Source organism: Heterodontus francisci, chromosome 14 (assembly GCF_036365525.1).
Source record: "Heterodontus francisci isolate sHetFra1 chromosome 14, sHetFra1.hap1, whole genome shotgun sequence".
NCBI classification, from domain to species: Eukaryota; Metazoa; Chordata; class Chondrichthyes; order Heterodontiformes; family Heterodontidae; genus Heterodontus; species Heterodontus francisci.
In genome coordinates, this window is record NC_090384.1 from 33,779,769 (window position 1) to 33,806,894 (window position 27,126).

General features: G+C 42.8%; 1 protein-coding gene across 4 annotated transcripts in view; it reads left to right on the forward strand.

Moving 5' to 3' along the window:
- atg13 (ATG13 autophagy related 13 homolog (S. cerevisiae)) overlaps positions 1 to 26,794 on the forward strand; it is a 173,880-nt gene extending 147,086 nt beyond the window's left edge. For 3 of the 4 annotated variants that reach the window (XM_068045973.1, XM_068045974.1, XM_068045975.1), the window contains 4 exons: positions 10,632 to 10,709; positions 16,656 to 16,769; positions 23,856 to 23,984; positions 26,159 to 26,794. In XM_068045973.1, coding sequence (XP_067902074.1) covers positions 10,632 to 10,709; positions 16,656 to 16,769; positions 23,856 to 23,984; positions 26,159 to 26,236 — 399 coding nt within the window. In that variant the 3' untranslated portion in view covers positions 26,237 to 26,794. The remainder of the gene's footprint in view (positions 1 to 10,631; positions 10,710 to 16,655; positions 16,770 to 23,855; positions 23,985 to 26,158) is intronic. The other variant, XM_068045976.1, reaches the window with a different exon arrangement.
- Positions 26,795 to 27,126: the final 332 nt, after the last annotated feature.

Here is a 27,126-nt window from a genome sequence, read left to right on the forward strand (position 1 = left end):
TTCTGATTGCCACATTATAGGAAGGATGTGATTGCATTGAAGGGGGTGCAGAGGCGATTCACCAGGATGTTGCCTGGGATGGAATATTTAAGCTATGAAGAGAGGTTGGATAGGCTTGGGTTGTTTTCGCTGGAGCAGAGAAGACTGAGGGGTGACCTGATCGAGGTGTACAAGATTATGAGGGGCATGGACAGGGTGGATAGGGAGCAGCTGTTCCCCTTAGTTGAAGGGTCAGTTACGAGGGGTCACAAGTTTAAGGTGAGGGGTGGGAGGTTTAAGGGGGATTTGAGGAAGAACTTTTTTACCCAGAGGGTCGTGACAGTCTGGAATGCCTTGCCTGGGAGGGTGGTAGAGGCGGGTTGCCTCACATCCTTTAAAAAGTACCTGGATGAGCACTTGGCACGTCATAACATTCAAAGGGTATGGGCCAAGTGCTGGCAAATGGGATTAGGTAGACAGGTCAGGTGTCTTTAATGCATCGGTGCAGACTCGATGGGCCGAAGGACCTCTTCTGCACTGTATTATTCTGTGATTCTGTGAACATCCTGGTGAATCTCCTCTGCACCCTCTACAGTGCAATCACATCCTTCCTATAGTGTGGTGACCAGACTGTACACAGTATTCCAGCTGTGGCCTAACTGGCGTTTTATACAGCTCCATCATAACCTCCCTGCTCTTATATTCGATGCCTCGTCTAAGAAAGGCAAATATCCCATATGCCTAACTAACCACCTTGTCTACCTGTGCTGCTGCCTTCAGTGATCTATGTACACCAAGGTCCCTCTGACCTTCTGTACTTCCTAGGGTCCTACCGTCCATTGTATATTCCCTTGCCTTGTTAGTCCTCCCAAAATGCATTACCTCACACTTTTCAGGATTAACTTCAATTTGCCACTGCTCCGCCCATCTTACCAGCCCATCTATATCTCCCTGTAATCTAAGGATTTCCTCCTCACTATTTACAACACCACCAATTTTCATGTCATCTGCGAACTTACTGATCATACCTCCTATATTCACGTCTAAATCATTAATGTACACTACAAACAGCAAGGGTCCCAGCACCAATCCCTGTGATACACCATTGGTCACAGGCTTCCAATTGCAAAAACAGCCCTCGACCATTACCCTCTGCCTCCTGCCACTAAGCCAATTTTGGATCCAATGTGCCAAAATTGCCCTGGATCCCTTATCCTCTTAACCAATCTCACGTGTGGGACCTTATCAGAAGCTTTACTGAAATCCATGTCTACTATATCTACTGCTTTACCTTCATGTACACATCTAGTCACCTCCTCAAAAAATTCAATCAAGTTAGTTAGACACGATCTACCCCTGACAAAGCCATGCTGACTATCCCTGATTAATCCCGGCCTCTCCAAGTGGAGATTAATCCTGTCCCTCAGAATTTTTTCCAATATTTTCCCAACCACTGATGTTAGACTCACCGGCCTGTAATTACCTGGTTTAACCCTGCTACCCTTCTTGAAGAATGTTACCACGTTCTGTCCTCCAGTCCTCTGGTACTTCTCCTGTGGCCAGAGAGGATTTGAAAATTTGTGTCAAAGCCCCTGCTATCTCCTCCCTTACCTCACATAACAGCTTGCGATATATCTCATCTGGGCCTGAGGATTTATCCACTTTTAAGCCCACTGAAACAGCTAATACTTCCTCCCTTTCAATGCTAATATGTTCAAGTATATCACAATCCCCCTCCCTGTTCTCTACATCTACATTTTCCTTCTCCATAGTGAACACAGATGAAAAGTAATCATTTAAAACCTCACCTATGTCCTCAGGCTCCACACAAAGATTGCCATGTTGGTCCCTAATGGGCCCTACTCTTTCCCTGGTTATCCTCTTACCCTTAATATACTTATAAAACGCCTTAGGATTTTCCTTTATCTTGCCTGCCAGTGTTTTTTCATGTCCCCTCTTTGCTCTCCTAATTACTTTTTTAAGTGCCACCCTACACTTTCTTTACTCCTGTAGTGCCTCCGCTGTTTTCAGCTCTTGGGATCTGCCATGAGCCTCTTTTTTTTCGTGATCCAATCCTCTATATCCCTTGACATCCAGGGTTTTCTGGGCCTGTTAGTCCTACCCTTCACCTTAACAGGTACATGTTGCCTCTGAACTCTCACAATTTCCTCTTTGAATGACTCCCTCTGATCTGATATAGACTTTCCTACAAGTAGCTGCTCCCAGTCCACTTTGGCCAGATTCTGTTTTATCACTTTGAAATCAGCCTTCTCCCAATTCAGTACCTTTATTTCTGGTCCATCTTTGTCCTTTTCCAAACCACCTTAAATCTTAGAGTTATGGTCACTATCCCCAAAATGATCCCCCACTGACACTTCTACCACTTGTCCGGCTTCATTCCCTAGGATTAGGTCCAGTACTGCCCCTTCTCTTGTAGGACTTTCTGCATATTGGCTCAAAAAGCTCTCCTGTATGCATTTTAAGAATTCTGCCCCCTTTAAGCCTTTTGCACTGAGACTATCCCAGTTAATATTGGGGAAGTTGAAATCTCCTACTATTATTACCCTATTGTTTTTACACCTCTCTGAGATTTGCCTACATATCTGCTCCTATATCTCTCCCTGACTGTTTGGAGGCCTGTAGTACACTCCCAGCCAAGTGATTGATTGCCCCCTTTTTGTTTTTAACTTCTACCCATATGGCCTCATTTGAGGAACCTTCTAAGATATCGTCCCTCCTTACTGCAGTAATTGACTCCCTGATCAACAGTGCAATGCCACCTCCTCTTTTGTCCCCTCCCCTGTCGCGCCTGAAGATTCTATACCCTGGAAAATTGAGCTGCCAGTCCTGCCCCTCACTCAACCATGTCTCTGTGATAGCAATAATGTCATAATCCCATGTGCTAATCAACACCCTCAATTCATCTGCCTTACTAGTAAGACTCCTTGCATTAAAATAGATGCAATCCAACCTTGCATTTTTCACTTGTGCCTTACCAGGTCTATATTTGCTCTGCCTTCCAGACAGACTCGCTTTCTATTCTATATTACCCCCTACTGTATCTCCACTCTGTAACCCATCCCCCTGCCAAATTAGTTTAAACCCACCCCACCCCCCCAACAGCACTAGCAGACCTCCCAGCAAGGATGTTTGTTCCATTCTGGTTCAGGTGCAACCCGTCCAACTTGTACAGGTCCCGCCTTTGCCAGAAACAGACTCAGTGATCCAGGAAACTAAAGCCCTCCCTCCTACACCATGTCCTCAGCCACGCATTCATCTGATCTATCCTCCTATTTCTAAACTCACCAGCACATGGCACCGGAGTAATCCAGAGCGGTCCTGCTTTTTAATCTGCTACCTAGCTCCCTAAATTCTTGTTGCTGAACGTCATCCCTTTTTCTGCCTATGTCGTTGGTACCAATATGTACCACGACCTCTGGCTGCTCACCCTCCCCCTTCAGAATGTCCTACAGCCGCTCCGTGACATCCTCGATCCTAGCACCAGGGAGGCAACATACCATCCTGGAGTCACGTTTGCGGCCTCAGTAACGCCTATCTGTACCCCTTACGATAGAATCCCCTATCACAATAGCTCTTCCACTCCTTTTTCGCCCTGCTGTGCAGCAGAGCCATCCTTGGTGCCGCAGACCTGGCTGTTGCTGCTTTCCCCTCGGAGGCCATCCCCCCCCAACAGTATCCAAAGCGGTATATCTGTTTGAGAGGGGGATGGCCACAGGGGATTCCTGTACTACCTGCCTGCGCCTACTACTCCGCCTGGTGGTCACCCATCCCTTTTCTGCCTGTGCTGCCATTACTTGCAGTGTGACCACCTCTCTAAACATGCTATCCACGACGTCCTCAGCTTCGGGGATGCTCCACAGTGAATCCACCCGCAGCTCTAGCTCCATAATGCAGGTAGTCAGTAGCTGCAGGTAGAGTCATAGAGTCGTACAGCATAGAAACAGGCCCTTCGGCCCATCACGTCCATGCCGACCAAGATGCCTATCTATACTAATCCCACCTGCCTGCATTAATTCCATATCCCTCTATGCCTTGCTCATTCAAGTACCTGTCCAGATGCCTCTTAAATGTTACTACTGTTCCTGCCTCCACCACCTCCTCTGGCAGCTCATTCCAGATACCCACTATTCTTTGTGTGAAAAATTTACCCCTTTGATCCCCTTTAAACCTCCTCCCTCTCACCTTAAATCTATGCCCTCTAGTTTTAGTCACCCCTACCATGTGAAACAGACTCTGGCTATCTATGCCTTTCATAATTTTATATACCTGTATCATGTCCCCTCTCAGCCTCCTTCGCTCCAGGAAAAACAGACCCAGCCTATCCAATCTCTCTTTATAACTCAAGCCCTCCAAACCAGGCAACATCCTTGTGAATCTTTTCTGCACCCTCTCTAGCTTAATCACATCTTTCCTGTAGTGCGGCGACCAGAACTGCACACAGTGCTCCAAGTGCGGCCTAACCAATGTTATGTACAACTGGATACGCTTCCTGCACACATGGTTGTGAGGGACACAGGAAGCATCCCTGATTTCCCACATAGCATGTATCCAGCTTGCTACATTTCCCTGGATCCCATGGGTTTTTATTTTTTTAACCAGTCTTCCATGTGGGACCTTGTCAAAAGCCTTGCTAAAATCCATGTAGACCACATCAACTGCACTACCCTCATCAATCCTCCTTGTTACTTCAAAAAATTTAATTAAGGTAGACCGGCACGATCTTCCCTTAACAAATGCATGCTGTCTATCCTTGATTAATCCGTACCCTTCTAAGTGACAGTTTATCCTGTCTCTCAGAATTGATTCCAATAATTTGGCCACTATTGAGGTTAGACTGACTGGGCTGTAATTATTTGGTCTATCCCTTGCTTCCTTTTTAAACAAAGGTACAATGTTAGCAGTCCTCCATTCCTCCGTCACCACACCATTATCCAGTGAGGATTGGAAAATGATGGTCAGAGCATCCGCTATTTCATCCCTGGCTTCTTTTAACAGCCTGGCGTGTATTTCATCTGGCCCAGGTGATTTGTGCACTTTCAAGGATGCTAATCCCATTAATACTTCCTCTCTCCCTTTGTTTATCACATCCAATACTTCACACTCCTCCTCCTTATCTACAATATCCGCATTGTCCCCTTTTTTTGTGAAGACACACGCAAAGTATTCATTAAGAGCCATGCCCATGTCTTCCGCCCCTACACATTTTCCTTTTTGGTCTTTTGTAGGCCCTACTCTTAGTTATCCTCTTAGGCTTAATGTATTGATAAAACATCTTTGGGTTCACCTTTATTTTGCTTGCCAATAGTGTTTCATGTCCTCTCTTTGCTTTCCGAATTTCCTTTTTGATTTAGCTCTCCACTTTCTGTACTCCTCTCAGCTTTCTATAGTATTGAGTTCTCCGTGTTGGCATAAGCTTTCCTTTTCTGCCTTATCTTACCCTGTAAGCTCCTTGACATCCAGGGCACTCTAGATGTGGCCCTCCCACCCTTTCTCTTTGTGAGAACATGTTTACCCTGGACCCCTTGAATCTCGCCTTTGCCTCCCACTGCTCTGGCACTGATTTACCTTCCAGTACCTGTTTGCAGTCCACTTTCGCTAAATCACTCAGCTTAGTAAAATTGACCTCGCCCCAATTGAGAACTCTAACTCCTGTTCTAAATTTGTCCTTTTCCAGAATTATGTTAAAACTAACTGAATTATGATCACGACCACCAAAATGCTCTCCCACTGCCACTCCTTCCACCTGCCCAGCTTCATTTCTTAAAACGAAGTCCAAAACTGCACCCTCTCTTGTTTGACTTGATACATACTGGGCAAAAATGTTCTCCTGAATCCACCTCAAGAATTCTGCGCCCTCAGTTCCTTTCATACTAAAACTATCCCAGTTAATATTGGGGTAATAAAAATTCTCGACTATTACTGTCCTGTTGTTTTTGCAGTTCTCAGATTTGCTTACATATTTGCACTTCTATCTCCCTCTGATATGGGGTCAGAAGCTAAATAGTGGGGGCAAGGGATCAAATTTGGGAAGATGTTGTAAATCAAAGAGTAGAGTCAAATCAAGAGAGAAAGGTATTAACATGGGAAATGATAAACAGACTGTGACAGGATGGGCCAGAGAGTACAAATCTAAGAGTAAATCAGCAGATAAGGCTGGAGGTTACAAAAATAATAGGACAAAACTAAAGGCTTTGTATCTGAATGCATGTAGCATTCGAAACCAAACAAATGAACTGATAGCGCAAATAGAAATAAATAACTACAATCTGATAGCCATTACAGAGACATGGCTGCAGGCTGACATAGATTAGGACATGAATATTGAAGGGTACATGACATTTGGGAAGGACAGAAAGCAGGAAAAGTTGGAGGGGTGGCTCTGTTAATTAATGATGGTATTAGCACAATTGAGAGGGATGACTCAAGTTCAGGAAACCAGGATGTGGAAGCGGTTTGGGGAGAGATGAGAAATGATAAAGGCAAGAAATCACTTGTGGGAGTGATGTATAGGCTCCCTAATAGTAACCACATGGTAGGACAGGGTATAAAGGAAGAAATAATGGGAGCTTGTCAGAAAGGTACGACGCTAGTCATGGGGGATTTTAATCTACATATAGACTGGAAAAATCAGATGGGCAAGAGTAGCCTAGATGAGGAGTTCATAGAATGCCTGGAACTTGCTGCCGGGGAAGGTGGTGGAAGCAGGCACGATAGCGACGTTTAAGAGGCATCTTGACAAATACATGAATAGGATGGGAATAGAGGGATACGGTCCCCGAAAGTGCAGAAGGTTTTAGTTTAGGCAGGCATCAAGATCGGCGCAGGCTTGGAGGGCCGAATGGCCTGTTCCTGTGCTGTACTGTTCTTTTTGTTTTCAGGATAGTTTCTTCGAACAGCACATTCTGGAGCCAACCAGCGAGCAGGCTTTCCTAGACCTGGTATTGTGCAATGAGATAGGATTAGTTGATCACCCCCTAATGAAGGCGCCCGTAAGCAGCAGCGATCATAATATGATTGAATTTTACATTCAGTTTGAGGGATAGAAGAGTGATTCTAAGACTAATATTTTAAACTTAAATAAGGGCAATTATGAGGGCATGAAAGCAGAGATAACTGAAGTGAACTGGCAAATCAGGTTGAGGGATACGTCAATAGAGATGCAGTGGCAGATATTCAAGGCGATATTTCAGAATACACAGAATAGATACATTCCAATGAGAAAGAAAATTCCACAGGGAGGACCCACTATCCCTGGTTAACTATAAAAGTTAAAGGTAGTATCAAAATTAAAGAAAAAGCATATAATTGTGCAAAGATGGGTGGCAGGTCAGAAGATTGGACGAAATATAAAAAACAGCAAAGAATGACTAAAATATTACTAAGGAGGGAAAAATTAGAGTACGAGAGAAAGCTGGCTAGAAATATAAAAACAGACTAAGAGTTTCTCTAGATATTTTAAAAAGAAAAAATTAACAAAGTGAGCTTTGGTCCTATAGAAAGTGAGTCTAGGGAATTAATAATAGAAAATGAGGAGATGGCAAATGAATTGAACAGGTATTTTGCATCAGGCTTCACTATCGTGGATACAAGTAACATCCCAGAGATAGCTGTAAATCAGGAAATGGAAGGGAGGGAGGAACTCAAGAAAATTACAATCACCAGGGAAGTGGTACTGAGCAAATTGTTGGAGCTGCGGGCTGACAAGTCCCCGGGTCCTGATGGATTTCATCCTAGGGTCTTAAAAGAACTGGCTAGTGAGACAGTTGATGAGTTGGTTTTAATTTTCCAAAATTCCCTAGATTCAAGGAAGGTTCCATTGGATTGGAAAACAGCGAATGTAACTCCTTTATTCAAAAAGGGAGGGAGACAGAAAGCAGGAAACTATAGGCCTGTTCGCTTAACATCTGTCATAGGGAAAATGTTAGCTATTATTAAAGATGTTATAGCAGGGCTCCTAGAAAAATTCAAGGTAATCAGTTAGAGTCAGCATGGTTTTGTGAAAGGGAAATCATGTTTAACCAATTTATTGGAGTTCTTTGCTGTGGATAAAGGAGAACCGGTGGATGTACTGTACTTGGATTTCCTGAAGGCATTTGATAAGGTGCCACATCAAAGGTTATTGCGGAAAATAAAAGCTCATGGTGTCGGGGGTAACATATTGAACATATTGGCATGGATAGAAGATTGGCTATCTAACTGGAAACAGAGAGCAGGCATAAATGGTCATTTACCAAGGGGATCAGTACTGGGGCCTCAACATTTTACAATATATATAAATGACTTGGATGAAGGGACCAAAGGTATGGTTGCTAAATTTGCTGATGACCCAAACATAAATAGGAAATTAAGTTGTGAAGAGGACATAAGGAGGCTACAGAGGGTTATGGATAAGATAAGTGAGTGGGCAAAGATCTGGCAAGTGGGGTATAATGTGGGAAAATGTGAAATTGTCCATTTTGGCAGGAAGAATGAAAAAGAAGCATATTATCTAAATGGTGAGAGATTGCAGAGCTCTGAGATGCAGAGAGATCTGGGTGTCCTTGTGCATGAATTGCAAAAGGTTAGTCTGCAGGTACAGAAAGTAATTAGGAAAGCTAATAGAATGTCATCATTTATTGCAAGGGGAATTGAATACAAAAGTAGGGAGGTTATGCTTCAGTTATGCAGGGGATTGGTGAGGCCACATCTGGAGTACTGTGTACAGAATTGGTCTCCTTATTTAAGGAAGGATGTAAATGCTTTGAAAGCAGTTCAGAGATGGTTTACTGGACTGATAGCTGGAATGGGTGGGTTGCCTTATGAGGAAAGGTTGGACAGGCTAGGCTTTTATCCACTGGAGAGTGAGGCGATGTGATTGAAACATATAACATCCTGAGGGGTCTTGACAGGTTCGACGTGGAAAGGATGTTTCCTCGTGGGAGAATCTAGAACCAGGGGTCACTGTTTGTTTAAAAATAAGGGGTTGTCCATTTACATCAGAGATGAGAATTTTTTTTCTCTAAGGCTCCTGAGTCTTTGGAACTCTGTTCCTCAAAAGACAGTGGAAGCAGAGTCTTTGAATATTTTTAAGGCAGAGGTAGGTAGATTCTTGATAATATAGGGGGTGAAAGGGTAGGCGGGAATGTGAAGTTGAGGTTATAATCAGATCAGCCATGTTCTTGTTGAATGGCGGAGCAGGCTTGAGGGGTTGAGTGGCCTCCTCCTGCCCCTAATTCGTATGTAAACTCATTTTTTTTTTTTAGAGATACAGCACTGAAACAGGCCCTTCGGCCCACCGGGTCTGTGCCGAACATCAACCACCCATTTATACTAATCCTACACTAATCCCATATTCCTACCAAACATCCCCACCTGTCCCTATATTTCCCTACCACCTACCTATACTAGTGACAATTTATAATGGCCAATTTACCTATCAACCTGCAAGTCTTTTGGCTTGTGGGAGGAAACCGGAGCACCCGGAGAAAACCCACGCAGACACAGGGAGAACTTGCAAACTCCACACAGGCAGTACCCGGAATTGAACCCGGGTCCCTGGAGCTGTGAGGCTGCGGTGCTAACCACTGTGCCACTGTGCCGCCCTTGGGGTCAAGTCAGATTGAAGATTGCAAATGGTCTGGTTCAGCCTCAAAGTGATCAGGCAAAGGGATGGATTCAGTGGTTGGGGAGTGGAGTTTGTGGCGGGGACCGAAGACAATGGCTTCAGTCTTTCCAATACTTAGAGGAAATTTCTGCTCATTCAGTGCTGAATGTCAGACAAGCAGTGTGACAAATCAGAGACAACTAAGAAGGTAGCCCGTAAATGAGGACTAGAAGGGGCAAAGGATAGATCCTTGGGGGGGCTCCAGAGGTAACTGCGGGAACTGGAAGAAAAACCATTGCAGGTGATTCTATGACTACAATTGGCAGGTAAAAATTGAACTAGCTGAGGGCAGTCCTACGCAGCTGGACGACAGAAGAGAGGTGTAGGAAGAGGATGGTGTGGCCAACTGTGTCAAAAGCTGCAGACAGGTCAAGAAAGATGAGGAGGGATAGTTTATCACAGTCAGTCACCTCAGATGTCATTTGTGACTTATGAGGACTGTTTCAGTGCTTTGGCACTGGTGATCTGTCCCCAGACAGAAATTGTGCCATTTAATTACTACCTTCTGTCCACAGACTGTAACTAATTTTTTATCCAACCCAAATCTGATCATTAATTCCACAGGACTCAACCTTATTTAGTAGCCTTCTGTGTGGTATTACAATAACCTGGTATTACAAATATAGCTCCAATGCCCTTTTATCTGTTCTGATAGCAGCTTTGATTTCCTATTGATTTGATTTTGTAAGATCCTTAAAGAAGCTGCTAACCTGTTGAAATTGACTGATTGTAATAGTGCACTGTGGATGTAGTGAGTGTAGAGTAATTGCATTTATTGGCATTGGACCCTGCTACAACCAATTACTGCTTCACCATGTTGACACAGAGCTTTGCATAACTTACCTCACAGTCATGCAGCCCAGTTGACATTTGAAATTGATAAAAATGTAAATTATAGTAGTTCATTTGCTATTTTTGTTACTTTCCTCTATTAAGCGACCATTTCTGTTCTTGAAACAAACCCCATTATGTGTCTTATTTAATGCAGGTCACTGCTGCCAGTATGGATTTACCATTCGCTGTATTTGCACCGAAAATTGTTGAAGCAGAGGACACAGATGTCATGGTGAGTTTGCCTGGGAAAGTTGGTGGGTCAATCTTTGGAAACCAGAAGGAATTCAAAGCAGCTTTGGTGTGTTTCGTGTAACTTTTTTTATACAGTGAAAAATACTGCCGAGAAAATGAAACCAGTTAATTAGTAATGAAACCAGTGAGCAAAGGCTTCAGTTCAGGTTCTTAGGAATCTGATTACCTCCCAGGTTCTAAGGAACCATAGATTGCTGATCTCGAGTAAAGTGGAGAGTTGCGTATCACTAAGACTTATATTCATTTGTAAGATGCAGGAGGATTTTTATCAACCTATCTAAATTATCATTAATCCTTTCTGACTCCCCAATTCTTTTTATGTTCTGTATTTATGAACACTTAAAGTTCAACAAAACAAGTATTGCTTCCTCTGCAGCTGCTTCAAGCTGGTGATGTTATATAGGTCTTACCGGCATGTCTTAATATCCTTTTGCTTACATTTATATGTAAACAGCGTTTCCGTAATGCTACCTTATTGTTGTCAGGGTGTAGAAGCAACCTGCACCCAGACCTCTGCTAATAGTGCACTCTGTCTTACTGTTTGGGGATGTGTGAAAGCAGCCTATAGTATCCCCTACTTTTACTGTGCACTATCTCCTAAAAACCTGGTATGAAATCTGGAATTCACCATAGAGTCATAGAGAGATACAGCACCGAACAAAGAACGGTACAGCACAGGAACAGGCCCTCCAAGCCTGCGCTGATCTTGATGCCTGTCTAAATTAAAACCTTCTGCACTTCCGGGGACCGTATCCCTCTATTCCCATCCTATTCATGTATTTGTCAAGATGCTATCGTACCTGCTTCCACCACCTCCCCCGGTAGCAAGTTCCAGGCACTCACCACCCTCTGTGTAAAAGAACTTGCCCCACACATCCGCTCTAAACTTTGCTCCTCGCACCTTAAACCTATGTCCCCTATTAATTGACTCTTCCAACCTGGGAAAAAGCTTCTCACTATCCACTCTGTCCATGCCACTCATAACTTTGTAAACCTCTATCATGTCACCCCTCCACCTCCATCGTTCCAGTGAAAACAATCCGAGTTTATCCAACCTCTCCTCATAGCTAATGCCCTCCAGACCAGGCAACATCCTGGTAAACCTCTTCTGTACCCTCTCCAAAGCCTCCACGCCCTTTTGGTAGTGTGGCGACCAGAATTGCACGCAATATTCTAAGTGTGGCCTAACTAAAGTTCTGTACAGCTGCAGCATGACTTGCCAATTTTTATACTCTGTATGCCGACCGATGAAGGCAAGCATGCCGTATGCCTTCTTGACTACCTTATCCACCTGCGTTGCCACTTTCAGTGACCTGTGGACCTGTACGCCCAGATCTCTCTGCCTGTCAATACTCCTAAGGGTTCTGCCATTTACTGTATACTTCCCACCTGTATTAGATCTTCCAAAATGCATTACCTCACATTTGTCCGGATTAAACTCCATCTGCCATTTCTCCGCCCAAGTCTCCAACCAATCTATATCCTGCTGTATCCTCTGACAAACCTCGTCACTATCCGCAACTCCACCAACCTTTGTGTCGTCCGCAAATTTACTAATCAGACCAGCTATATTTTCCTCCAAATCGTTTATATATACTACAAACAGCAAAGGTCCCAGCATTGATCCCTGCGGAACACCACTAGTCACAGCTCTCCATTCAGAAAAGCACCCTTTCACTGCTACCCTCTGTCTTCTATGACAGAGCCAGTTCTGTATCCATCTTGCCAGCTCACCTCTGATCCCGTGTGACTTCACCTTTTGTACCAGTCTGCCATGAGGGACCTTGTCAAAGGCTTTACTGAAGTCTATATAGACAACATCCACTGCCCTTCCGAAACGCGCCTTTCGGTCCACCGAGTCCGCGTCGATCATCAACCACCCATTTATACTATTCCTACATTCATCCCATTTTCCCTCTCACATCCCCACCTTCCCTCAATTCTCCTACCACCTACCTACACTAGGGGCAATTTTATTTTACAATAGCCAATTTACCTATCAACCCGCAAGTCTTTGGCATGTGGGAGGAAATGCACGCAGTCACAGGGAGAACTTGCAAAATCCGCACAGGCAGTACCCAGAACCGAACCCGGGTCGCTGGAGCTGTGAGGCTGCGGTACTAGCCACTGTGTCGCCCTTCACCATGTGCCAGATTGTAACTGTAGTATAATGTAATATAGGGTTGTTACTGGGCAGAATATGTAGTCTGTGAGTGTCATCACAAGAATGATGTAACAAATAAAAACAGAAAGTGCTGGAAATACTCAGCAGGTCTGGCAGCATCTGCGGAGAGAGAAGTGGAGTTAACGTTTCATCAGAACGGAAGCAATGTAACAGAACTTGTATAGAATCTCATGTAGAGGGGAAATGGAAGCCATAGATATCAGATGCATGTAAATAAACTCCCGTTCCTGTAACTGTCAATCTCTCAGATATTCTTTATAAACCTTACTAGCATCAAAATATTATATGGTGGCAGTGGTGGCAACAGTAAACTGAAGAAGAAATGGAAAAATCACTCCCTTTACCGGTTAACTTCGAGAAAGTAGCTGGACAGAACCAAGCAGCGGCATGACTGAAATGTGTCTGAAGATTTACTAGATACTGTACTATATCAGGTTTCGCAGAGAAACCAGATGAGCAACAGGTCAGTACGTTATATGCCGTGGGGGAGTGTGCAAATGATATCCTCATAACAGGGCATTGACGAAGAAAAAGCTACTTACGAGGAGACTATTAAGGCTGTAGAGTCACATTTCAATGTCAGAAAAAACATGATTTTCGAGCATGTCAAGTTCAATAAATGGTCTCAGCAGAGAAAAAGTATTGATTCTTTTATCAACAATTTATATAAGCTCGCTGAAGATTGTGAATACAGCATATTACGGGAAGAGTTAATTAGAGATAGGATTGTGGTCGGAGTGGCAGACAACGGTGTCTAAGATCTTCTGCAGTCAAGAGATGATCTTCTATTAACCAAGGCGTTTCAGATAAGCAGGCAAACAGAGGTTAAAAAATCTAACCGTGTTGTCGTTCGAGGGGACAGGGGAAGTCCAATTTCAAAAGTAGCAGACTCCGTTGAATATGGAATTGGCTGAATGAGAGGAAACTAAGAGGAGTGGTTAATGGATGTTTTTCGGCCTGGAAGAAGGTTTGCAGTGGAGTTCCCCAGGGGTCGGTGTTGGGACCCTTGCTTTTCCTGATTATATATTAATGACCCAGACCATGGTGTACAAGGCACAATTTCGAAGTTTGTGGATGATACAAAACTTGGAAGCATTGTGAACTGTGAGGCGGCTAGTGTAGAACTGCAAAAGGACATAGACAAATCAGTGGAATGGGCGGGTAGGCGGCAGATGAAGTTCAATGGAGAGAAATGTGAAGTCTTCATTTTGATAGGAAGAACATGGGGAGACAATATAAAATAAAAGGTACAATTCTAAAGGGGGTGCAGGAGCAGAGGGACCTGGGTGTATATGTGCATAAGTCATTGAAGGTGGCAGGACAGATCGAGAGAGCGGTTAATAAAGCATACAGTATCCTAGGCTTTATTAATAGGGGAATAGAGCAAGGAAGTTATGTTGAACTTGTATAAGACACTAGTTTGGTCTCAGCTGGAGTATTGCGTCCAGTTCTGGGCGCCACATTTTAGGAAAGATGTGAGGGCATTGGAGAGAGTACAGAAAAGATTCAGGAGAATGGTTCCAGGGATGAGGAACTTCAGTTATGAAGATAGATTGGAGAAGTTAGGAATTTTTTTTTCCCTTGGAGAAGGGAAGGCTGAGAGGTGATTGATAGAGGTATTCAAAATCATGAGGGGTCTGGACAGAGTAAATAGGGAGAAATTGTTCCCACTCCTGAAAGGATTGAGAACGAGAGGACACAGATTTAAAGTAATGGGTAAGAGAAGTAAAAGCAACATGAGGAAAAGCTTTTTCATGCAGCGAGTGGGTAGGGTCTGGACTGTGCTGCCTGAGTGTGTGGTGGAGGTAGATTCAATGGAAGCATTCAAAATAAATTAGACTGTTATCTGAAAAGGATTACGGGGAGAAAGCCGGGGAATGGAACTAAGTGAATTGCTCTTTTGGAGAGCCAGTGCCTCTTTCTGCACTGTAACAATTTTGTGATTAAAGAAAGCGAAGGCGGAAAATGATGGTCAAAGACAGAAAGGCAGGAAGAGCTTCTCGAGGCAGCAGCGTCTCACTGCATTAGGTGTGGCCGAGTGAGGCAGCAGTGGGAAAATTGCCCAGCCAGAGAAGCGGAGTGTTTCATTTGCAAAAAGGGGCAGTTCCAGTTGCTGTGCCGCAGCAAGAAACCAGGGCTGAAAAATATAAAAAGCAAACCCAAAGTAACGAAAATTAACGAAGTACAAGATGTACAATGTGTTGAATTACGGTTTCTCGGAGAAATCCACAAGTGAAGATTCCTGGATGGCGGAGATTCTTGTAGGAGGCTATCAGACCACATTCAAACTGGCCACTGGAGAAGCCGTTTCAATACTGGCAGCCATGGAGCCGTGGCTCAAGAAAGTCAGCATCAGACCAACAGGTAAAAAGCTGTGTGGCACTTGAGGCATTGAGTTGAAGATAATAGGAGAGCTGGAAACAATTCCAAGTTACCGGATAAAAGAAATTCCCGAGATAGATATTATTAAGAACCAGAATTGCTCGCGATTAAGCAGAAAAGCTTGCATAGATTTACAGTTAATATGCAGAGTTGAAGAGCTGAAAGGCATGGAGGAACAACCAAGGAATTTTAGGGCTGAATTCCCTAAATTATTCAAAGGATTGGGAAACTAAATCACATCACTAGCTCGCCAAGTTATCCTCAGGCAAATGACAAAGCTGAGAGAGGTGTAAGAACTGTCAAATCTTTATTGAAGAATGAAGATTTTCAGTTAGCACTTTTAAGCTATGGAGCAACACCACTTCAGAATGGTTTAGCTCCATGAAAATTGTTGATGGGGCGAAGGTTAAGAACACAACTTCCTATACTTCCAAGAGCGCTTAAACCACAAGTGAGTGCAGAAGACTTGGAAAAAGTGAGGGGGAGAGAGAGAGGATAGAGAAAGATCTGTTCAATCTGAGAATTATGACAGACGTCACAGAATCAAAAATTTGACAGACATACAATCTGGAGAATCAGTTTGGGTTCGGGATCAGAGACAGTATCCACGATCATACATTGTCCAACCTGACCAAGGAAAGAAGCAGAAGGTCATTGGTAGTGATACCAAAGAAGCAGCAAATACAAGAGGAACATCCATCTCAAGAAGTTGATGAACCCACAGAGCTGCAGTCAGACATCAACCCAGAGGGCAACCAGAGTGATGAACTTGAGTCTTCAAATAGATCTACTGAAGTACAAAAGAATGAGAAGGAAGAAGTAGAAGACTCGAAACTGCAGACATCTTCTAAAGAGAGAACAACACGCAATGGCAGACTTGTAAAAACACCACAGCAGTTGACATTCTGAGACCTGAAGTCAGAGACCTGGGGGTTGGGGGGCGGTGGTGGGTGGTTGGGTGGGGGGGTGGTGGAGAGAGATGTAGTATAATGTAATATAGGGTTGTCACTGGGAAGATTATGTAAATAGTCTGTGAGTGCCATCACAGGAAATGATGTAACAGAACTTTTATAGAACCTTGTGTAGAGTGAAAATGGAAACCATAGATATCAGGTGCATGTAAATAAACTCCTGTTCCTGTAACCATCAATCTCTTGGATCTTCTGTTATAAGACTTTCTAGTATCAGAATATCACAATAACCACGCATTCATGTGTTGCCCCTCTATGTTGCAGCATGTTAGTGTCTCGTCTGGCTCCAGCCAGGTTCTTTCTGTCTGTTATACAGTTTGCCTAAATGCTACAGGTTAGTAATCCATTATGTTTGAGTTAATGGCATCTTTCTGTTTTATTAACTCAGGTAAATCCACCTGATTCCCCTACCCCAGAATCGCCCCTGCATGCCAGTCTTCACTCAGACCAGTCCAGTGGGAGCAGTGGCCTCACACAGGATGAATTTGTTATGGTGGAACTTGTAAGTCATTTACTTATGGCATTTTGGGGAATTGGTAATAATTCATTTGATGTAACAAGTAACATTGCCTAAGTTGTAAAATTATATGAACTTTTCTGCAGGTGTTAGGTTTTGAGCCGTCAGAGATCTTAGAATCATACAGCACAGAAGGAGGCTATTTGGCCCATTGTGTCTGTGCCGATAAGTGGTTCCTGCTCCTGATCACTATCCAGCAGCCGTCCTAGAATTGTGCAACCATGACAGTCAAGTGAGAACCAAATTAGGTTTAGCTGTGATTCCCTGTGGTTTTTGAATGGGTAACAAGTAAATAATCACCATTACTGGAGAGCACCCTGTATCCATGGAGCCTCCTTGCCCTGTCAAGGAATCAATGCCTCGAGTAAAGAGGCAAGTGGGAAAGTGAATTTAAAAAAATGGGGAAGCAGGAAGATATTGGCCCTGTGGATATTCGATCATTACTATAATACAAAGGTTGATCAGATGGTCCCATTGTACTGATGGTGTTATGTGTCCATCTGTTTTTTTTCAGTAGCCCGACTAAAATTGGAACTTGCCTTAATGGGAATTACAGGCTAAAATCCCATCCTATCTCAACACACGATGATGCAGTGTATTGGGAATACCTACCTACTTGAGCTACACAGATTTTTGTTATCTCCGGGAACATGCTCCTGATCAGATTGAGAAATGTTAAAGAGGTTAAGAACTTAAGAAAGCATGAGCTATTCGACACAGCACGCCTGCTCTTCCCACAAACCTTGTAAATCTACCCTGTATGGATTATCCCCCTAGTTAATCTTCTGAAGGCAAATTTTGCATAAATGCTCACTGCATCCTACAATGTGTCGAGATCAAGCAGCACCATAAAGTGACTTTTCCTGGTCTCTACAACCTATAACTCTATTGCATTTCTCATTAAGAAAAACATGAAAGAAAGGTGCACAAAGGGAATAAATCGGTATAGAAAATTGGGATGTCAAAAGCACAGCAGAGAGGGGTTTTTAGAAAGCTATGAAAGCATACAGAGAGGTGGCATTACGGAAGGATTCAAGAAAAGTTCTACAGGATGGAGAATTAGTAGCCCAAAGTACAGGAACTGATAATAGAGCAGAGGACTGGGGAACAAGGAGTATTCTGGTGTTAGGAGAAGGCAATATATGTGGGGTAGTTGGAGGAGACCAACGGGTTTGATAGGGATGAGGTCATGGAGCTGGAGGGGTTGCAAGTAAGCACAAGGATATTAAAGTAATTTTCCAAGAGAACAGAGTCCCAGTGGAGCTTGGTAAGAATTGGTATGATGGGGATGTGGAACTACAGGCAGGAGAGGAAATGGGACTTAGTGGATGTAACAATGCCACTGGAGAAGTCAAGCACATGTTGATAAAGACATGAATTGGGTTTTTGGTGGCAAATAACTTGGTGCATATTGGGCACTAGTTCCGAAGTGAAAGAAAGCTGTGTCAGCATAAGATCAGACATGGGAAAGAGAGCTCAGCTCTGGATTGAACAGAATACGAAGGTTCTTCATCTCCCAAGAGTAGCCTGAGGAAGTTGATTGAGATTCAGCTTAAGACAGCAAGCCCCTCCCACTGCCCCAGCAGCACAAATACCACAGTGTCCCATGTAGTCTTTGATTGTCTTAATCTATAAGTATCCCAATTCCCAGAAAAATATTTACCAACTCCTTTCACTCAGCTGGTAGTGTCAGCCATAGCTCAGTTGGTAGCACTCTCACATCTGAGTCACAGATTTGTGGATTAAGTCTCAATGTAGAGACCTGAGCACAAAAATGTAGGCTGACACTCCACTGCAGTACGGAAGGAATGCTATACTGTCTGAAGTGCTGTCTTTTGGATGAGACGTTAAACTGAGGCCCTGTCTGCGCTATCAAGTGAAGGTAAATGATCCCATGGCATTATTTCGAAGAAGAGCAGGGAAGTTATCCCTGGTGTCCTGGCTAACATTTATCCCTCAATCAACATCATAAAAACAGATTATTTGGTCATTATCACATTGCTTTTTGTGGATGCTTGCTGTATGCAAATTTGCTGCCAAATTTCCTACATTACAACAGTACTACAAGCGATATTAAAGTGAAGATATATGTACAATATTAGGAAGCATTTGAAAACTAATAACGGTGACATTGTCATTGATAGTAAGGAAATGGCAGTCAAGCTTCATCCTGGAGTTTAGTTACTAGTGGTGTACCGCAAGGATCTGTTTTGGGGCCACTGCTGTTTGTCGTTTTTATAAATGACCTGGAAGAGGGTGTAGAAGGGTGGGTTAGTAAATTTGCGGATGACACTAAGGTCGGTGGAGTTGTGGATAGTGCCGAAGGATGTTGTAGGGTACAGAGGGACATAGATAGGCTGCAGAGCTGGGCTGAGAGATGGCAAATGGAGTTTAATGCGGAAAAGTGTGAGGTGATTCACTTTGGAAGGAGTAACAGGAATGCAGAGTACTGGGCTAATGGGAAGATTCTTGGTAGTGTAGATGAACAGAGAGATCTTGGTGTCCAGGTACATAAATCCCTGAAGGTTGCTACCCAGGTTAATAGGGCTGTTAAGAAGGCATATGGTGTGTTAGCTTTTATTAGTAGGGGGATCGAGTTTCGGAGCCACGAGGTCATGCTGCAGCTGTACAAAACTCTGGTGAGACCGCACCTGGAGCATTGCGTGCAGTTCTGGTCACCGCATTATAGGAAGGATGTGGAAGCTATGGAAAGGGTGCAGAGGAGATTTACTAGGATGTTGCCTGGTATGGAGGGAAGGTCTTACGAGGAAAGGCTGAGGGACTTGAGGTTGTTTTCGTTGGAGAGAAGGGGGAGGAGAGGTGACTTAATAGAGACATATAAGATAATCAGAGGGTTAGATAGGGTGGATAGTGAGAGTCTTTTTCCTCGGATGGTGATGGCAAACACGAGGGGACATAGCTTTAAGTTGAGGGGTGATAGATATAGGACAGATGTCAGAGGTAGTTTCTTTACTCAGAGAGTAGTAGGGGAGTGGAACGCCCTGCCTGCAGCAGTAGTAGACTCGCCAACTTTAAGGGCATTTAAGTGGTCATTGGATAGACATATGGATGAAAATGGAATAGTGTAGGTCAGATGGTTTCACAGGTCGGCGCAACATCGAGGGCCGAAGGGCCTGTACTGCGCTGTAATGTTCTAATTCTAATACACTTCAAAAATACTTCATTGACTGTAAAGCACTTGGGGGCATCCTGAGGTCATGATTACATAAATACAAGTTTGTCTTTATTGAGTTTGCTTCGAGTCTGTTTCACATCTCCACTGCTCAGAGGGGGAAAAATTGAGTCTAACCCAGAGCTTATTAATTTTAAACCTTTAATGCTCAGAGGTGAAGCTGAAAATCTGAAACAAAATCACAAATGCTGAAAGAGAAAAAGCAGGTTAATGTTTTGAGCAGAACCTGTTAGAAATTAGGCTGTCTTCCAGCAGCACAAACACAGCACAGGGAAGTTTTTATAAGCAAATCGAGTACCCTGTGAGCTGAAACTTGCACCCTTGTGCATGCAGTGAGTAGTCCACAGGTTTAACATTACCCTTTTATCACGAGACATCTTCCATGTTCCCTGTACCACTCTGTCATACTGCTACATCTAGACTACATAATCCAATTTAAACCAATTGAGATAGATACTCAAACAGAAAAATGCATTGAGAGCAGCAGCGTAATATTTAATATAAAGGATACTTTTTATTCTATTGGAGCAGTTTATGTAATATTGGGCTGAATATTAGCTCAGAGGGAGGGAGGGGGTGGTTGGGGGGATACTATTTTGATGGCAAGAAACCTGGACGTATGGGTTTCCCAAACATCCTGCAGTTTTCAAACTGCAGGGTGTCTTTTTTTTTTTTCTGTAGGTTTCCTGCCCACAGTCAAACCGATTGGCTGCTTTTCGGGTGGAAAATCCTGCAGTACAAGGCCAAAGCCGACCTGGACTGAGAGCAGGTAGGTCTGGTGGTGATGGGGTGGGGGAGAAAGCAGATGATGGTCAGGATTCTGATCACAAGGGTGGGGGAGGGGCAAGTGGTGAGGGGAGAAGACAGATTGGTTGTGAGGGCAGGGGAGGGGAGAATTTTACTGGGTATCTTGGACCTGAGGCAACACATTTATTCCTCCTGGTCCATAAGCAGTGCTGTACAGGCACGTAACTCATGGATTCAGCCTTTCTCACCTCCTTTCACATGCCGGGTTTCTCAAGGCCAGGGAAACCTGGCGGAATGGGGTTAAAATAGAATTGCTGTTAAAATGAAGGGATGCAGCCTCACTAAAATATTAAAATGTTTAGCCTGGCTCCTGTGAGTGGAATAAAACTGGAAGTGGGCGGTTTGAGGCAGGTTGGATTCTTGTTTCAGATTTTTGGTTTTTTTGGCTTTTTAACCTGACACAAATTACGACCTGAAATAGGCAGTTTGGCACAACAGAACATGTAGTTATTTACCCAAGCAGTAGTCATAATCTTGTGTGTCTGCCCTGTTCCAACATTCCTTTATCGTTAGCCCATGTGCTTTCCCGATTCCCACCTCCCTATATAGTAATCCCGTCTGCCTGCCCTGTTCTCCCATCCCTTTATCGTAATAAAGAAAAATAATAAAGCAACATATTATTTAAATGAAGAGATGTTGTGAACTCTGAGATGTAGAAGGATCTGGGTGTCCTAGTACACGAAACACAAAAAGTTAGTATGCAGGTACAGCAAGTGATTAAGAAGGCAAATTGCAATGTTGTTGTTCATTGCAAGAGGAATGGAATATAAAAGTAGAGATGTTTTGCTACAGTTGTACAGGGCTTTTGTGATACCACATCTAGAGCATTATGTACGGTTTTGGTATCCTTACTTAAGAAAGGATATAATTGCATTGGAAGCAGTGAGCGTTCACTCGACTGATTCCTTGGGATGAAAGGGTTATCTTATGAGGAAAGGTTGGACAGGTTGGGTCTATATTCATTGGAGTTTAGAAGGATGAGAGGTAATCTTATTGAAACATTCAAGATCCTGAGGGGACTTGTCAGGATGGATGTGGAAAGGATGTTTCCCCGAGTCGGAGAGACTAAAACTAGGGGGCACAGTTTAAAAATAAGGCATATCCCATTTAAGACAGAGATGAGAAATTTTTTCTCTGAGGGTCATGAGTCTGTGGAACTCTCTTCCTGGAAACCAGTTGAGGCAGGGTCATTGAATGTTTTTAAGGCAGAGCTAAACAGATTCTTGACAAACAAGGGAGTCAAAGGGTTTCGGCGGTAGGCAGGAAAGTGGAATTGAGTCCACAAACAGATCAGCCATGATCTTATAGAATGGCAGAGCAGGCTCGAGGGGCTGAATAGCCTACTCCTGCTCCTAGTTCGTCTGTTCGTATGTATGTTTAATCCACTCTGCCTGCCCTGTTTCTGCATCCTTTTATCCCCCTTTTCTTTAACTTCTCATCTAACCTGTTCTTAAATGTTGATATGGAGTCCGTGACTGAAGCAGAGACCAATACTGTATTCCACAAGCTTACAACCCATTATGTGTGGGGGGAAAAGTTTCTTCTAAATCATAAATCTTCTACATTTAATCTTATATCTGTGTTTCTTTGTTTTGGACCTTCAACATTAGAAGAGTTTGTTTGTATCTATTTTTCCCATCTCTTCATAATCTTAAACACCTCTATTGATTCACCCCTTAATCTCCATTGTTCTACTCAAAACAGAAACTATTTTTCAAGTCTTTCTTTATATTTCCTTTTACCAAGCAGTATCCTAGCAAATCTATGCTGTACCCTCTCTATTGTTTGAACATCATTTCTATGGTTTGGAGCCCAAAACTACAGACAATACTGTAAAGGTTTATATAGGTTCACCATTATTTCTCAACTTAATATTCTATACCTCGTGCCATAAAACCTAATACACCATTAGTTTTTTAAAAATTGTCTTCTTCATTTGTGATGCTGCTTGAGTCTTGTGAACCTGAACTCAAATCTCTACTCTTGCACAACACCTAGCATTCCCCCATTGAAGCTATTGTCATTATTGCTTTTATTTTTTAACCAAAAATTCACATTTATTGACACTGGATTCCATTGGCCACATTTTTGCCCATTTCACTGTATTATCAATACCCTCTGTAAGCTTTCTTTGGTCCTCAGAATCATTGAGCGTGCCTCCTACTTTAGAATTGCCTGAAAATTTGGATACTTCTCCTTCTAGTCTTGTATCTAAAACTCTTGACAATTCCTTTCAGTATTTTTCCATTGAGTCTTTGATGACACATTATGTTGGCAGATGACACAATGGAGTTGTTCTTGGCCTCTGCACATAGGTGCAGAGCAGAGAAGTAAAAACCCAAAGTATGCTGCCTGGTTGGATTTCTGTTGTTTCTTTTAAGTCCAGACAAGAACCTTTTGAAATCAAATAGGTTCTTCACAATGGTGAGGCAATCAAATTGCTAAAGGTGTTAAACGTGAAACATGAACTTTCTCCCTTCTGAAATATCCCAGAAGGGATAAGAATTTACTCAATTCGCAGTCTGAATGTTTGTTTGTTTGTATGCACTGATAACAAAAAACATCATATAATCTTATAATGCAATTAACTCCTGAATGATGGCCAGATCATCAAAGCAGCAAACCAGCTAAGCTAGATAACCCCTTAGAAAAGTAGATTATTTCCTTATTCAGTATTGTGTATTAGCTACCTCAGAGCAGCAAGACAACCATTATGCCCAGCCCATCACTAATTAAAATCAATTTTTATACACACTACTCCCATTAAAGTCATACAAAAATGATGTAACGTCAGTGTTCCTGTTTTGAACATTTTGAACTGCTATTCATCACAAAACACTCATCAGAACTATTGTGATCAAAGCCTACACCTTAAGCGTTAGTCTGTCAGTCTCTATCAAAAGTTTATCAACCTGCTGTGCATTTTCAATTATTTCTTGTTTAACACCTGTGTCTGCTGGTGCAGATCAAGTTAAGTAGCTAGTTTATGTCCATATCCTTTTATGTTTAACTTGTTTTAAAAAAATTAACAAGCTGAACGTACCAAATTTCTTTTCCTCTATGTGGTTTAGAAGCCAGCCTTTTCCAAGGATGATTTTCTACCTATGGATCTGGGCACCTTTTATAGGGAATTTCAGAACCCTCCTCAATTGAGCAGCCTCTCCATAGACATCAGTGCCCAGTCAATGGCTGAGGATCTGGTAAGAAAATACTTATGGACTTCTATTAAATCATGAATATATAAATCATTTGAATATATAGTGCAAAAGCCGAATAACAGGACAGAAATCATAGCACTTCCTGACCTTGGCCAGTTATCATTTTGACTGCTATAGTTTGATGAGCTGTAGATGCAAGTGTACACCTCCCCTTAATGTATCAAATGTAATCGTAATTCTCTCACCTGTTGGAGAGGATGGAGGAGGTAGCAAATACTCCCAAATACCTGTAGCTTGTTGAGCTAAAGCATAGAGCCAAAATGGCTGACCTGCCCAAGGATGAAGAACGAACGATATTTTAATGATGCAGTGCTTTACATCAGCCTCTTCTTTTGTAAAGTTCAATATTTCACATTACTCATAGTGGAATTAATATGCTCTTTGTTGCAGTGCTGCTTTAACTTTTCATTGTTCTAATTTTGCTTTCTATTTCCTCCTCCTTTACACAGTTCTCTTAAGCTGGGGTAACCTAATTGTTTTAGGCAATGGAGTTCACCAGGATGCCATTTTGGAGGAGATACACTTGCTGCAGATCACATGATTCCTCTGTCTGATTCCCCCTTTCCCCACTACCCCTGCTGCACTCCCCTACATAAAGTTAATTGGCTTACTATCATTAAGCACATTTTTGAATCACCAAGCCGAACATGGCCATTTATTGTGATGGGTACATTCGCGTGACTGGCATACCTGGAACTTGACCCCAAGAAGAAGCAGGTGATCACACTACCTGATTTTTTTTTTTATATTCGTTTCATGGGATGTGAGCGCCTCTGGCAAGGTCAGCATTTGTTGCCCATCCCTAATTGCCCTTGAGAAGATGGTGTTTAGCTGCCTTCTTGAACCACTGCACTCCATCTGGTGTGGGTAAACCCACAGTGCTGTTAGGGAGGAAGTTCCAGGATTTTGACCCAGTGGCAGCGAAGGGACGGCGATGTAGTTCCAAGTTAGGATTGTGTGTGACTTGGAGGTGAACTTGCAGATGGTGGTGTTCCCATGCGTCTGCTGATCTTGTCCTTCTAGGAAGAGGGTTGTGGGTTTGCTATCGAAAGAGGTTTGGCGAGTTGCTGCAGTGCATTTGTATATGGTACATACTACCGCTACTGTGCGTCGGTGGTGGACAGAGTGAAAGTTTAAGGTGATGGCTGGAGTGCCAGTCAAGTGGGCTGCTTTGTCCTGGATGGTGTCAAGCTTCTTGAGTGTTGTTTGAGCTGCACTCATCCAGGCAAGTGGAAAGTATTCCATCACACTCCTGACTTGTGCCTTGTAAATGGTGGACAGGCTTTGGGGAGTCAGGACGTGAGTTACTCGCTACAGAATTCCCAGCCTTAGACCTGCTCTTACAGCCACAGCATTTATGTGGCTGGTCAAGTTCAGTTTCTAGTCAATGGTAATCCTCTTTCTCCCCCCCAGGATGTTGATAGTGGGGGATTCAGCTATGGTAATGCCGTTGAATGTCATGGGGAGATGGTTAGATTCTCTCTTGTTGGAGAGCGTCATTAGATCTGGGAGTAAATATAATAGCCTGTTTGGACTGATGAATTCCATTCTGTCAATAGAAAAATATATATAGACTATAGCAAAAACCTAACTGAGCTAGGATAGGATAGGGGATGGTTGGGGGAAAATCATTTTAACAGGATCTGTGAAAGGGAAAAAAGAGCTACTCATGCTGCGTGTATGCGTATTGATGAGAATAGTATCAACTGACTCCCTCCTTCCCCCCTCCCCCTACCAACCATATATTTTGTTGATACTCATGTCTGAGTTCACACATGAACAGTGGCCATTTGAGTGTGATATCAGATGCCTGCTGATGCTTGTGAAACTGCATCTAAGTGTGTGTTGGCCTTCCGGAGGGGAGCATTAAAGAGAGTGAATCAGATGAATGGACAAAACGGACGATATATAGAATTCTTAAATTGTGACTATTTTAAGTTACATTTTCCTGAAACGTTAACTCTGCTTCTCTCTCCACAGATGCTGCCAGACCTGCTGAGTATTTCCAGCACTTTCTGTTTTTATTTCATATTTCCAGCATCCGCAGTATTTTGCTTTTATTTTAGTGAACAATAAGTAAGCCAGCAATATTTTGCTAAACTTTCACAAAAAATAAAGAGCAGTTCTTTTTCATTCATTTTATCTCTTTGCCCTAGGATTCCTTGCCTGAGAAGCTAGCAATCTATGAGAAGAATATGGAAGAATTTGATGCCTTTGTAGATACTCTACAGTAACCATTCGACAGTATCTGATCCTGCTTCAGGAACTTTTCCTGTAGCAAGTACCGAGGTTGAAAGTTGTTTTTCTTCTGCTATAAATAAAATGTATATATTTTTAGAAGTACAGAATCCCCTTATTTCTATAGATGTTCTATCTGCAATCTGTAAGTACATTTATTTTATGGTTGTACTCATTGATTTACTGCAGTAATTGAAAAGTGAGAGTCTACCTTAACTTGCTGTATACACCCATGTAAATATCTTGTAAAGCTAAGCAATATTTAATCACTGCATTTGTTTATATTGAACTGGGAAGTTTTGTGTTTTTCTTGCAAGCCTGGTTGTATTCAAAGGATGGTTTCTAATTTAAGGTACAGCATGTTATTTCCAACCCTGTAATTTGTAGCTTATCATTTCACTGTAGAAAAATAAAAGACAAGAACTAGCTGGGCCAGTGGCACCTTGATTCTCTTGGTGATAAAGGTGTAAAAGTACTTCCTGTTTAGAATCAAAAATATCGTAATGGGCTTTTCCCTGTTGCTGAGCTAATATAAAACACGAATCAACATGAAATTTTTGCATTTATTTTGTTCCTTGTCGTGTTGTCAAAATGTCATGACAATCGAGTTGACACTGTGAAATATAAATTGGAGTACCCAAGTGATTCAGACTCCGAGCCAGTAAATGTTATGGGTAACTGCCTCGTGAGTCAGTGCACCAAAACAGATGCATCTTGACTTGATCATAAGTGTACCCAATAACATAGGGAATCAAAGTTGTGGCAGTCTTGGAAGATGGCAGCCATGGATCATGTTATCTGGGATTGGGAAATAACCGGGACCAGGAGTCAGATATACATCATTTATGATTTCAGTAAAGAAAGAGGTTGAACAAATTAATCAAAG